Genomic DNA, 14,835 nt, shown 5'->3' with positions numbered 1-14,835 from the left:
TTGTGGCACAGTCAAATTCCTGTACATGCAAATGTATTTGTCAATTTTAAAGCTGATTCTGACATGTTAACCTGAGTTTAGCTGGTTTATCATATCTCAGTTTACATTATATTATTTGGGACTGGTTATGTACTAGATGAATGGTAGCAGGTTCCAGATTCTTCCCTTTGTGTCTTCATATAATTCAAAATCCCCATGTGCTGTGTATGTGTCCTTGGGCTTAATACCCCAAATATTGGCTCCGGCAGTCTGCTTTTCATTTTACAAATGTTGCTAGCTAACAAGTAATACACTAGCTAACTTTAGCAAGTAGAATATAACATGTAATAAGCTAGCTAACTTTAGCAAGTAGAATAAAACATGTAATAAGCTAGCTAACTTTAGCAAGTAGAATATAACATGTAATAAGCTAGCTAACTTTAGCAAGTAGAATATAACATGTAATAAGCTAGCTAACTTTAGCAAGTAGAATAAAACATGTAATAAGCTAGCTAACTTTAGCAAGTAGAATATAACATGTAATAAGCTAGCTAACTTTAGCAAGTAGAATAAAACATGTAATAAGCTAGCTAACTTTAGCAAGTAGAATAAAACATGTAATAAGCTAGCTAACTTTAGCAAGTAGAATTTAACATTACATTTACATTTTAGTCATTTAGCAGACGCTCTTATCCAGAGCAACTTACAGTAGTGAATGAATACATTTCTTTTTTCCATACTGGCCCCCGTGGGAATCGAACCCACAACCCTGGCATTGCAAACACCATGCTCTACCAACTGAGCCACACGGGACCATGTAATAAGCTAGCTAACTTTAGCAAGTAGATTCCATTCTACTCAAGGTATAGTATACCTATTAGAATGTATTTCCCAATGCATTTGGTTATCATCAAGCTGCATGGTTTCCCAACTCGTTCAGTGTTTACTATAGTGATGGGTCATTTGCGAACGAGTCGGCTCTAAGAGCTGGCTCTTGTAGGTGAATGTTGGGAGCCGGCTCGCATATCAGAAGAGCCGAATCTATTTATTAAATATCAAAAAATTAAGTAATGAATAATCAAAAGATTTGAAATGAATAGAATTAACTAATTCAAAGAACGAAAAAAGAAATAAAATAATATATGCCTAAATGCTCAAGCGCACACATTCGTTCTGACTGTCTGCTCAGACTAACAGCCTCACCTGTTGTTCCTGTCAATCAGACACGCAGTGTCAACCAATGAACCAAAGATGCGTGAGGGAGGGCCAAGCCAACTCACTCAGTCACACACCTAACAGCCGAGGAGAGAGAGGAAGGTGTTAAAGGAATTTATATCTTTGATGATAATAATCAATAATCAATTCGCCTTGACTAATGCCCAAGGTTTGTAAGACAATGGGTTAAAATAATTAGGCAATGACTCAGCTTTCTGCAAAAGGTATCTGTAGCTTTATTCATGAGAACGTTCTGAGGTCAGGATAACAAAACAGTCATTATATAGTTCTTGCTTTCTTACGCACATGCATTTACACACAAACTGTTGGTGACCTGCATCCCCCATAGACTTCTCACACTGTTTATCACTATCCCGAGCTCAGCCTGTTCTTTTCCCTCAAGGTTAGAAATGCTTTGAAGCTTTCACTCCCTGGACCATCTGTCTCCTGGTGTCCCTCCTAATTGCATACACACATTTCTTTCCCTATCCCGTGGTTCCTGGACTTTCCAGAACTAATCAAACTAATCGATCCCTACATTGATCATTACATTGATTATTCATTAACCATGCTGTATGACTAATAATTAATCATGGTCTATTGATTCATTTACCTTTAATAGATAATTCTCTTATCAGAAGGACAGCTGTGAAAACAACAGCTGGAAAATGAGTCGGAAGCACAGTAGCATTTGGATGCATTTTAATAATGTAGACAATGTTAGAGCACAGTGTAGAATTTGACAAAACGCACAACCTACACCGGCATATGCAAACTGTGCACCCGACTGTGAAGCTAGCTGTAGCGGAGCTTCGAGAAACTAGCAGGCCTGCTAGTGATAGTGGTGGAGCCAGCACCTCCACACGTGGAGATGTATCCAATCAGTCAGGTAGGCATACTCCGCGACCCACAGCAACGCAGTCTTCTATGGACCAGTTTATGCCAAAGTCTATGTCTGTAGCAAAACAAGGCCGAATTGCTATTGCATTGGCTAAAGTGATTGCCATCGATTTCCAGCCATTTTCGATTGTGGAGGACAGAGGTTTTAGAAATTATAGCAATAGCCTAAATCCAATGTACACAATTCCAAGCAGGAAAACCCTTTCAAAATCACTGATTCCACAACTGTACGAGAGCACACAGGCTTCAGTGCGGGAAACCTACTGCAGAGTCCTGGAACCCTTTGAGCAGGTCACTGTGGAAATCAGTGGAGAGAGGTACAGTAAGCAGTTATTAATACATAATTATTTAATCCAGTATTATATATGTATATGAGCAGTAGATGAGAATGTAGTATCAGTAGACAAAACATGAACCTGAACTAATAAGTTACTGTTCTCTCTTTTCAGCTATGTGACAGCCTCAAAAATGATACTCCTGTGTAAGGATCTGCAGCGAATCACAGCCAGATGCCAGAGAGAAGCAAATGTAACCACAGGACATGTGACAGAGTTGATGCACACCCTATGTTCATCAATGGCCAGAAAGTTCCACAGAATGGAATATAATCACGCGCTATCAGAAACCGCTGCACTTGACCCCAGGTTTAAGAAATTAGCCTTCAGTGATGCCAGAGCAATTGACGAGGCTCTTCAAAGAATAACCTCAGCAGCAGGGAGGGACAGCCCCAGCAGTCAGCTGGCTCAGGCACCAGGGCAACAGGAAGAAGAGGGATCAGATGGAGCAGAAGCACCAGCAGTAGTGCCACAAACGTCTGCTGTTTGGATGCTGTTTGACGAGAGAGTAACTGGGGATGCAGTATGAAGGAATCCCTCAGCAGATGCAATAATGGAGGTCCAATCCTATTTGGAGGAGCCCCTCCAAAGATCTGCAGATCCTCTGAGCTGGTGGAAGAACAAGGCCTCTGTCTACCCACGGTTTACTAAAGTCATGACAGGGAGACTTTGCATAGTGGCCACATCCGTTCCCTCTGAGAGGGTCTTCTCGAAAACGGGACAAATAATTACTGAGAGAAGAAACCGCATTAGCCCCTCAAGTGAGGCAGCTTGCATTTCTGAAATCAAATTTCTCAAACGCAAAATATGGTCAGCATTGCTGTGTGCTGCTGGCTATAACATGGCAATAAAGAAGAGAGAGAAAAGAGGGACCAGTTTCATGTTTTAAGTGGGATGCTGCAGTTTTGCACATTGTTATTTATTTATCTTTGATATGGTGCAATATTCTGTTATTATGTTGTTCAGATTGTATTCGTTTTGAATGGTCACATTTATATGCACTTTGTTTATATACATTAAAAAGTTATACTTTAAATGCAAATGTTTAATAGCATTCTCTTCATAACAAACCAATGCATTTTTAAATACATTGTGGTTAAGGTAGAGTATGATTTCATTTAATAATTTAATTATAATTGTTTTAACACCAATCATAGTCAAACTATTGCAAACTGTTTGACTTGAAAGAAATAGCCGTTTGGGAGCCAAAAGAGCCGGATCTTTTTGGTGAGCTGAGCCGAACGAGCCGGCTCACTGAAAAGTTCCGGAATGCCCATCACTAGTTTACTGCTCAAACCGACATCACTAGTTTACTAGCTAAACAGAAGGATCTTAATAGCCAATCACAACACTGGACTGGTCAATGGCAGGAATTTGTTAGTTCGTCCATCACTCCAGTGAAAGTGACATGCCTTTAAGCCCGGCTCACGTCAGCCTGAAATCCAAACCAAAACCCAAGGGTGCTAAAACATTAGAGAGAGCAATTTGAGAAATTGAGAGGGAAAACTTGACAATGACAAGCGACTATTGCTGGTGGACAATTTAATGTATTCAAATAGAAGTTTTTACACGTTTAAATCACGTTTCTTCTCTTACAGTTCTATATGTACTGTTTAAGACATTTTTCGTTTTGATCTGTGACAATGACGTTCTGTTCTCTCAAAGTTACACTTGCAAGCTCTCAAGTTTAATTTGGACTCTCGACTGGCCTGTGCACTCTCTTGGGATCCGTCCTCTGCTCGCTCGACCACATTTGTTCTCTCTGGACTGTTTGCTCTTACAAATGTAACAGTTGTTAAAGTACTGTGTGAACTTCACCAGGTTCATATATTAATATGGCATGTTGATTTGTTATTATGCATGCCTGCATCCTGGGAGTAGGGGAGTGTGTACTTACGTTTTGTCCTGCGTGCTCAAATCATTTTGATGCACTATGAGAGGTAGGCACGCTTTTTCTGTCGTCTTCAGAAAAGTTAGATTATTTTAAGCACAAAGTCATACACACAGTGTTTTGTTCATGAATAATGTTGTATATTTAGAGGTTACTCATAAGTGGATGGTGTTAAGATGCACTTGTAATTTTTAGGATGATGTCAACATTCTGAATTCAACATGTGGTTAATAGCTAGCTAAGGTATTAGCAGGCTATTGTATGTGTGAACGATGGCTAGCTCCTAGAATGATCCCAGTCCCTTGTATTGTGCGTCTGTTGTAGAAAGAGGCGACGATTTGCAGAACATATGTGCTCTACAAATGTTTTATTTCCTTTTGGATGCAGATGCAGGATGTAGAGAGTGAATTCTGCTTAATTAAAACTACCTGATCTCCAAAGTCCACGTCTATAGTCTCAATCAACTGAACACAACGCAGAGTTACAGCGGTGCAGTACAGCACCAGTTACACAAAGGTGTTTCAGCTCGCTCGCTGGCGCCAGCGCTCGTTCAACGTTTTAATCGGATTTGACACCATAGTGACGCAGCTTTGAATGCCTTTCTGTGTGGTATGATTGCTAGTAATAAGCCTATTGCAGATCTGGAAAAACAATTCACCTACCGCAATTGTCACTATGTATGGTGGATAGAAGGCAGGATAGACCATTAGACTGGGAGACTATGCTGACCTTTGGAATAGTAAAAGTTAGCACATGGAAAAGAATAGCATCGATCATCATGTCACCACAATAAGACCCTCGATATTTATTAAAAGGCGCATCACCTTCATCGCTGTGCACTTCCACCACCCTATGAAGTTCATAATTTATTTCATCTGTAGTCTAATAAACGGCATGCTTTCTCATGATGTTGTGAATTATTTTACCCGATATGTAGGCTACTTTACTCACATAATCAGGTTGGATGGAAACCTGGTTAATGTCGAGCCATTTTGAGGATGCTGGAATTATATTTTGGATGAAAATGCGCAGGACTACAGGAGATTTTTGAAGTAGCCTAATCAGATTAAAGCATTGTGAATGGTTGCGTTTCTGCCACATATAAAAGTTAATACATTTTAAAGTAAATTATAAATACACTGCTCAAAAAAATAAAGGGAACACTTAAACAACACAATGTAACTCCAAGTCAATCACACTTCTGTGAAATCAAACTGTCCACTTAGGAAGCAACACTGATTGACAATAAATTTCACATGCTGTTGTGCAAATGGAATAGACAACAGGTGGAAATTATAGGCAATAAGCAAGACACCCCCAATAAAGGAGTGGTTCTGCAGGTGGAGACCACAGACCACTTCTCAGTTCCTATGCTTCCTGGCTGATGTTTTGGTCACTTTTGAATGCTGGCGGTGCTTTCACTCTAGTGGTAGCATGAGACGGAGTCTACAACCCACACAAATGGCTCAGGTAGTGCAGCTCATCCAGGATGGCACATCAAATGCGAGCTGTGGCAAGAAGGTTTGCTCTCTCTGTCAGCGTAGTGTCCAGAGCATGGAGGCACTACCAGGAGACAGGCCAGTACATCAGGAGACGTGGAGGAGGCCGTAGGAGGGCAACAACCCAGCAGCTGGACCGCTACCTCCGCCTTTGTGCATGGAGGAGCAGGAGGAGCACTGCCAGAGCCCTGCAAAATGACCTCCAGCAGGCCACAAATGTGCATGTGTCTGCTCAAACGGTCAGAAACAGACTCCATGAGGGTGGTATGAGGGCCCGACGTCCACAGGTGGGGGTTGTGCTTACGTGCAGGACGTTTGGCATTTGCCAGAGAACACCAAGATTGGCAAATTCGCCCTGTGCCCTTCACAGATGAAAGCAGGTTCACACTGAGTACATGTGACAGACGTGACAGAGTCTGGAGACGCCGTGGAGAACGTTCTGCTGCCTGCAACATCCTCCAGAATGACCGGTTTGGCGGTGGGTCAGTCATGGTGTGGGGTGGCATTTCTTTGGGGGGCCGCACAGCCCTCCATGTGCTTGCCAGAGGTAGCCTGACTGCCATTAGGTACCGAGATGAGATCCTCAGACCCCTTGTGAGACCATATGCTGGTGCGGTTGGCACTGGGTTCCTCCTAATGCAAGACAATGCTAGACCTCATGTGGCTGGAGTGTGTCAGCAGTTCCTGCAAGAGGAAGGCATTGATGCTATGGACTGGCCCGCCCGTTCCCCAGACCTGAATCCAATTGAGCACATTTGGGACATCATGTCTCGCTCCATCCACCAACGCCACGTTGCACCACAGACTGTCCAGGAGTTGGCGGATGCTTTAGTCCAGGTCTGGGAGGAGATCTCTTAGGAGACCATCCGCCACCACATCAGGAGCATGCCCAGGCGTTGTAGGGAGGTCATACAGGCACGTGGAGGCCACACACACTACTGAGCCTCATTTTGACTTGTTTTAAGGACATTACATCAAAGTTGGATTAGCCTGTAGTGTGGTTTTCCACTTTAAATTTGAGTGTGACTCCAAATCCAGACCTCCATGGGTTGATAAATTGGATTTCCATTGATTATTTTTGTGTGGTTTTGTTGTCAGCACATTCAACTATGTAAAGAAAAAAGTATTTAATAAGATTATTTATTTCATTCAGATCTAGGATGTGTTGTTTAAGTGTTCCCTTTATTTTTTTGAGCAGTATATTTAGGCTATATTGAAGCAATTGTTTCTATGTACGCAAAGAATAGCTGCTCTGATTGTAGAGGAGGCACACAAAGGCTTTATGGTAATTTCAACAGTAAAACACTGTAGAATGTACAGCAAAATGCCTTAAATGTGTTTTACAGAATTCATTATGCTGCATTGTGGGAAAGAATCTATGGGCGGGGAAAGATTCTGGCGCATGAACATATTTTAAGGCGTCTCTTGTAAGAGACTGTACTTTTGAACACTAGTGAGTGCATGGTATTGTTGCTTTTGACTCATGAACATATTTTGAGGTGTGTCTTGTAAAAGGATATATTTGTTGCACCCGTTAGTGAGAATTCTGTACGAATTTAACTAATATGTGGGAGTGGTTCCCAAACTGTTTATTTATATAGGGGACAGATCAGAGTGGCAACAAATCTCAAACCTTTAATGGTTGATCTGTTTCACCCTGACAGTTTAGAAGTCTTTGTTAAAGCAGAAAGTGAAAGGGATATAAACACCAAATATCTACACTGTAATATTTACTATTAGCAATTGTTGAGTTGATTTAAATACAAATAAAAACTAAAGTACTGTATTGCTGTTTTGCTCTATATTTAATGCAGTATATTGTAAATTATGGTTCATTTTGGGAAAATATTGTGGGAGGCGAAAGCTCTGTTTACAGGACCGGCGAAAGCTCTGTTTACAGGACCGTCACCATTTAAAATCAGGGTAGGTTGTTATAGCTCCTCCTTGTTTACAGTAACATCACCATTTAAAGTCAGGTGAATGTTCTTATAGCTCTGTTTACAGTAACATCACCATTTAAAGTCAGGGGAAGGTTCTTATAGCTCCTCCTTGTTTACAGTAACATCACCATTTAAGATCTGGGGTAGGTTGTTATAGCTCTGTTTACAGTAATATCACCATTTAAAATCAGGGCTAGGTTGTTATAGCTCTGTTTACAGTAATATCACCATTTAAAATCAGGGCTAGGTTGTTATAGCTCTGTTTACAGTAATATCACCATTTAAAATCAGGGCTAGGTTGTTAAAGCTCTGCGCCAGGCTCAAAACCTTTCACCGAATGCCAACACATTCTGGGCCATCTGATTTGTCCGGTAACGATGGGTTGAGTCAGAGCTAGAACACACGTGGGTAAAACAGCGGTTTGAAAATTCATCATTGGCTTTTACTCTGATTGGTTAGAGACAATCCAATCGCCGAAGACATTGTTTGTACAACGCCCGTCATGCCCCTCGTCACCTCCAACGACTTCAATAATAACCCTAACCCTGTTCAGACTAAAGTATGTAGTGAACGACAAAGCAGCGGAAAAATGTAATTTGAGTCGTCAGGCTAGGTTACCTCATCTATTAGGACAGCCTACTGTTTGAATGTACTTTATTATAACATACACCAAGTAGAATAGATGTATCTATTTATTTTATCTTCTAAATAACCTAGTAATTTATTTCAACCCATTTCAATATGATTGACTTTGTTGTACTTTGGATCAAGTTAAGTTTACAGTGTATTGTTATTATAAATCTATGGAACTACAGATAGTTTTGTTGTTCTTCCTGTTGTCAGTGTAATGTGTTAATGTATTTGAGCCCTAAGAATGTAATGGTGATAATGTTTGCTCTTTGATATATCCTCGTGTTTGAGTTGGCGATGTGTGTGTAATATTTCAGCTCCTTTCTGTTTTATGACCTGAGAAGAGTTCCTTTAACCACCTCAACTAAAACAGGTAAAACAATGTTTCTGACACTGGCTTACACTATGGAAGAAAAACTTGCACCAGCCGAGTTTACTTTCACTTTTATTGTATGGGAGGGGCTTCTGACAAAAAAGGTCCATATGTGATAGGTTCATTCAAACCCATGTGGGTTGGACACACGAAAGAGGGAAATTCAAAATCTCAAGTGACTTCATAAGAGAACTCACATTTCCACCATGTCTCCTGCACTCTACAACTACCTGTTTATTCTACTGATAATCCTACCTAAAGGTGAGATAATCAGTTTTATGCATGAAATACTGCATTTGTCAGCTTTTTATTGACAAAATATTGCTGATACTGTTGCTTTTTTTATGAGATGTGCTTTACAGTTCAAATCTGTTTATTTCAGAACACTAGATTCATAATTTAATGTATCTTTAACTATACAGATACATTAAAAGCTATACAGATAAATTATAGTAGTGAAATGCATGTATAGTGTAGTGAAAGTCACTCTGTAGTGAGTCACTGTATATACTGTGTAGTGTAGTGAGAGTCATTGTATGAACTGTATAGTGTAGTGAAAGTCACTGTATAAACTATGATTTAATCAGTGAACAAAGAGGATTGATCTATAGCCATAGTTCCTTATATTCACTGATGTTCACACATTCTGTAGTTGATGTTACTTTAATAATTCAACACATGAACCCATACTGCAATCAGTTTACAGGTGCCTTCATTCATAACTTCATAACTTCCTCCCGCCTTGACTGGACTTCCCCTACCTCTGTACTCCTCCTTCTGACTATTATGAGTACTACACCACAATATTGTACTCTGTATACTGTATTGTATCCTATTAATGCAGTACTGTAAGTACTAAGTAGTGTGTAACTGTCTTCATGCAGGGCTCTCTCATCTGGTGAGAACACAGCAGGTTGTCACAGCAACCCTGGGAGAAGATGCAGTATTAAACTGTGAGCTCATGAAATCCAAAGACGTGCGGCAAGTCACCTGGCAAAAAGTGACAACTGGGACGAATGAAAATGTGGCCTCCTATAGCAAACATGGTCCCAATGTCAACCCACCTTTTCAGAGGAACGTGGAGTTTGTAGACGAGGGACTGCAGAACTGTTCTATTGTCATCAGAGGAGTGTCAAGAGGAGACGAGTCCTGCTACAAGTGTCTGTTTAACACCTTTCCAGAAGGAGCTATCAGTGGCAGGACCTGCCTCAAAGTCCATGGTAAAATCTGATAACATAATGTACTGTAAATGATTGACCCAGAACAACTTCTTCAGAACTTCAGGCAGCCATTTTATCAGATCATACATCCAATGTCTTGCATGCATTTATCAAAATGGAATCAAATCAAATGTTATTGGTCACATACAATTTTTTTTATCAGATGATATTGAGGGTGTAGTGAAATACTTGTGTTCCTAGCTCCCTACAGTGCAGTAGTATCTAACAATTCACAACATTATACACAAATCTAAAAGTCAAAGAATGGAATTAAGAAATATATAAATATTAGGATGAGCAATGTAGGAGTGGCATTGACTAAAATACAGTATATACATGAAATAAGTAAAGCAGTATGTAAACATTATTAAAGTGACTAGTGTTCCATTATTAAGGTGGCCAGTGATTCCATGTCTATGTACAGTACATAGGGCAGCAGCCTCTAAGGTGCAGGGTTGAGTAACCGGGTGGTAGCTGGATAGTGATGGCGAATAATTTAGTAAATGGAATAATTTAGTAAATAATGTAAATTAAAACATTATAGTATTTACATTCACTATGAACTGTGTCTGTTGTTCTATAGAGCTGTATGGACCCTCACTCCTCATCACACAAACCAACAACAGTCACACCACTCTGTCCTGTTCTGCTACTGGACGACCTGCTCCTATAGTAACCTGGGATGACAGAATGATAGAACATTCCACCATGGTTGATGTCACCCACCCCAATGGAACTGTCACTATGACAACTACTGTAACAGTGGTAGTGTCCAGTCTAACTGACAAAGAAGTTAGGTGTGTTGCTTCACTATCCTTCGGTGGTTCCATCAAGGTGGTTTCCGAGGTGATTCCAGCTAGTGATCAAGCTTCATTTGCAGGTAAGAAATGGTTAGGATTAATACCACCATAATATATTGATGTTTAAGAAAAGAAAATAACTAGGCAAGTCAGTTAAAAACAAATTCCTATTTACATTGATGGCCTATCGGGGAACAGTGGGTTAACTGCCTTGTTCAGGTGCAGAACAACAGATTTTTACCTTGTCAGCTTGGGGATTTGATCCAGCAACCTTTTGGCTATTGGCCCAACACTAACTACTAGGCTACCTGCCACCCCAAACATGACATGATCAGGATGATGTCATGATGAAGTACTGTCTGTGTTCATGATGAAGTACTGCCTGTGTTCATGATGAAGTACTGTCTGTGTTCATGATGAGGTACTGCCTGTGTTCATGATGAAGTACTGCCTGTGTTCATGATGAAGTACTTCCTATGTATTACTGTTCTAGGTCAATCTCAGGTCTCTGAAGACAGGATCAGTGGTAAGTGGTTGTTATTCTAATAATGACAGGTCATTATCAACCTATTGACTGACTGTTTTACTGTTCAACTTTCAGGTGTAGTGCAGAGACATATTTACATGTATGAGGCGTTGGTGTGGTGTACCTGGGAATTTGACGTCTGTCTTCTCTTGTCATCTCTCTCATTCACAGGTGCAGTGATGGGTTCAGTGATGGGTTCAGTGTGTCTCATCTCTGTATTCTGTGTAGTATGTCTGCAAAAGAGGGGGAAAAAAACCTCCAGGTAGAGAGAAAAAAAATCCTTGAAAGTTAGAACAGTTACTATGAATTCAAAATGTGATTTAGCTGCCTTCAGTTGACTTAACCAGTTGATCTCTGATGTGCAGGGAAAAAAACATACCGGACCCTGAAAACAGCAAGACTCCTCTAAAGACACAACAGAACAGATTACCATCCAAACAGTAAGTCACTAATACTAAAGAACATTTAAGAGATTATGATGGATACCTTTTTGAAAGAAAACATGATAATTACATATTCTGAGAATATGTGCTATACAGGTACATTCTTCATGATTAAATAATTGTAATGAATGAATAATGAATCAGATGATGTGGTTCTTGTCAGTACATTGTTTATTTTGATTTATTTCAGTGTCACACCATCCTCCAGTCCATCACAAATGTGAGTATTTCTACCACCTGGAGAGATTAAAACACTTGTATTTGAAATAGCTTTTTTAAGATAAATAATTATTATAACCAAAAAAAAGTATATTTGTTTTTTCAGGTCACACTTGTCAACCAGCTCGTCAACCAAGCGTAGGATGACTAAGAAGTAGGTTTACCTTCTCATTTTCTCATAGTCCCTGATTATCTTCAATATTTATCTCTCTCATTGATCAAACTTTGGAACGATGTCTGTGGTCATAGAGTGGTCATGTTAACATCAGTCAATGACGTTAAAAACAAATGGTTCTTGTCAGTACATCTTTCAGGGACACATCAAACTCCAGTCCATCAATGTGAGTATTTTTACAACTTTATTTGATTATCCAAATAGAAAGCTTGAAACAGACGATATTGAGAATGTTACAAAAGCTTTTAGTATAAATTACAATAACCCCCAAAATAAAACATAACAAAAAAATGGTATTTTTGTTTCAGGATACAATCCCTCAGCTCGTCAGCCAAGCGTACAATGCATCAAGCTCAGGTGGCTGTAAAGAAGTAGGTTTACCCCTTCATTCTCTCACTGTCTGTTGTAGTCTCTCTTGAGGAAGAAGCTCTGAAATGATGTACTTTTGAGGTGGTCATTGAGTGTTCATGTTGTCATTATCCATTCACTCAGCTGCATGTTAGTATCTGTTCTGTTACTCATGTTACATTTGTCAATATACAAACCACATTTCTGTTCTGTTCTCTTTTTACAGTATCTCCATCCAAGAATCAGATGATGGTGTAACAAGGTGAGCTCAAATCATTCTAATTCAAAGATACCACCAGAGGTCACATAATCTTCATTTTATTTTATATAGCTTCTATTTATTATCTATTATTTCCTACATTAAGCTAACACTATAATTGGTAGTTAAACATTTGTTCCTACAATGGCTCAGACCATGTTCACGTTTTGTCATTTCATCTTATTTCTGTAGGCTACTGTGTGTACAGAAGAAACACTCTTCCTCACAATGACCATTTGAAATATTGCCATTTTGTTTGCTCTTCTTTTTTCTCTCTCAGAAACCTTCTAGAAGATGATGACTACTGAGTGACTCTAATCACATTGCCACACACACCAAATCACTATTGACTAATCTGGTTAATATTCTTATTTTTTACTCAAAACTGTCTGTCTGTCTCACTTTCTTTACTTAAGCTATAGCTTAATAGGGTTATTTCCTGTCTGTGCCATATTCACATTAGTCACAGCTGCTGTTAGAAATGTTCTTATAACGTTGTTTTTATCCATTTGTTTTATGTTTTTGTTGTCTTCATGTCTGTTTTTCAGTGTTTAGATACATGAACGTTTCTGCACTTCTTGTATTATTATTTATTTTACACTTCCCCAAACCTCCCTGTGATTTCAAAAGAACCAATAAAACATTAATTCATTGTAAAAAGAAAAAAAAAACTATGTAGCCTATTGTGTGAAAATATTTTAAACTGTCATGTTAATCTTATGGATTGTCAGTCCTTGGTTTGCATCTGTAGCTGTGTTGATGAATTTGAGAGTGGTTATTCTCCAGCTCCATCCCTCAGTTTGTGGCTGGGCTTGTTGGGCTAAAATACAAACTTCCAGAATGTGGCACCATCTAATGTTTACTTATTAAACACACCAGAAAGAAGAGTGAGAGTATAACAGTAGAGTTCTCACCTCTTACATTAAGCAGGATTACTGGGACTGGCTCAGTGCATAACCTGTAGACTATAAAGGCCAATTTACTATTGAACCAAAAATGTGTTCCGGAGGCTTTGTAATGAGGGTGAGACGCAATTGCAGTGCCTCCAGGTGCTTGCGGAGGCCAAATCAAGCTCTGTCACGCATTGCTGTGCGCTTCCAAAATGTTGTAACAATGCGGAGAGCTCCGTATAGCTCGGCATTGACATGATTGGTTGACGTTAGGTGGGGGCGATACATCCTGCATAAACACAAACTCACTGCCTTGACAACTTCCTTGACAACAAACATGGATAACTTGGACGAAAGGCTATCGGAGCAAGTGCACAAATAAAAAACATATTTATGATAACTTGTGTTGGGATTTCAAAGACCCGAATGAGTGAACTCCTGGAAAGAGATCTGGGAGGTAATGGGGATAGATGTGGTAAAGAGGTAAATGGAATGCAGAACGCGGGGGATAGAAGAAAGCTGTATTGGCGCACGTTCAACAAATCGGATCTAACAAAGTGGATATTTGTCAAATCTGTCACGATTGATGTATTGTAACAGGCCCACAATGTGTTACTAAAATCAGATTTGGATATAATTGGCTGTTTTCGCTGCATAACATTTCAGGTTTAGAAAAAGAGATCTAAATTCTAACTCCCATGGGTATAAACTGGTCGCATGCAGTTAGCATACAGAAACGGTGGTGGTAGTCAAAGTAGTTTCTAACTAATGCATTTGATTGATGACGATGACAGGAACATGTGTTAGGGTTGACATTCATATAAGTATTGTAGCGACCCGCACAGACAGTTGTGGGTTATGTGTTACTTACCAGTGTTCGCGGGGTCATGCCAATCAACCTGCTATCTGCCAATCACTGGAATGCCTGGAATGTTCTGATACCGGGCAGCCTGGTGGTTGGCGGAGTGGCGTGAAGGGGGGTTGGGCAGGGGGATGGAGCATTGGAAGTTAAGACCGGGTTTAGCTATTGTTCTCTCTCTTACGTCTGGACTTCACAAGAGAAGGTCACGGTTGGTTTGTAGTGTACCTTTCATTTATTTGGCGTGGGCTACGGCCAAACAGTAGCCTGTGTTAAGTTGGGTTAATAAACCGTCCATTCGTTAACTCCATCCTCTGTCTGGACAGTTGTTCCT

At 39.9% G+C, this 14,835-nt stretch overlaps 1 protein-coding gene across 1 annotated transcript; it reads left to right on the top strand.

The window, feature by feature from the left end:
• The first annotated feature begins 8,869 nt into the window (after positions 1–8,869).
• On the top strand, positions 8,870–13,597 carry LOC115180892 (nectin-4-like). Its single transcript, XM_029743041.1, has 12 exons — positions 8,870–9,023; positions 9,647–9,982; positions 10,566–10,862; positions 11,276–11,308; positions 11,480–11,570; positions 11,674–11,748; positions 11,942–11,971; positions 12,077–12,124; positions 12,273–12,311; positions 12,454–12,516; positions 12,720–12,755; positions 13,033–13,597. The coding sequence occupies exons 1-12, from the start codon at positions 8,969–8,971 to the stop codon at positions 13,058–13,060; spliced, it is 1,131 nt and encodes a 376-aa protein (XP_029598901.1). The 5' UTR covers positions 8,870–8,968; the 3' UTR covers positions 13,061–13,597.
• The last annotated feature ends 1,238 nt before the right edge of the window (positions 13,598–14,835 follow it).

The sequence above is a fragment of the Salmo trutta genome, unplaced genomic scaffold (genome assembly GCF_901001165.1).
Source record: "Salmo trutta unplaced genomic scaffold, fSalTru1.1, whole genome shotgun sequence".
NCBI classification, from domain to species: domain Eukaryota; kingdom Metazoa; phylum Chordata; class Actinopteri; order Salmoniformes; family Salmonidae; genus Salmo; species Salmo trutta.
Note: the sequence above shows the minus strand (reverse complement) of the source record. Positions and strands in the feature narration are given on the sequence as shown.

Bases quoted from the DNA above. Each gene is read 5' to 3' on its own strand.
- LOC115180892 (XM_029743041.1), top strand. From the start codon at position 8,969: ATGTCTCCTGCACTCTACAACTACCTGTTTATTCTACTGATAATCCTA. The intron at 10,863-11,275 runs GTAAGAAATGGT...TTACTGTTCTAG, and splicing joins TGATCAAGCTTCATTTGCAG to GTCAATCTCAGGTCTCTGAA. The intron at 11,309-11,479 runs GTAAGTGGTTGT...TCTCATTCACAG, and splicing joins CTCTGAAGACAGGATCAGTG to GTGCAGTGATGGGTTCAGTG.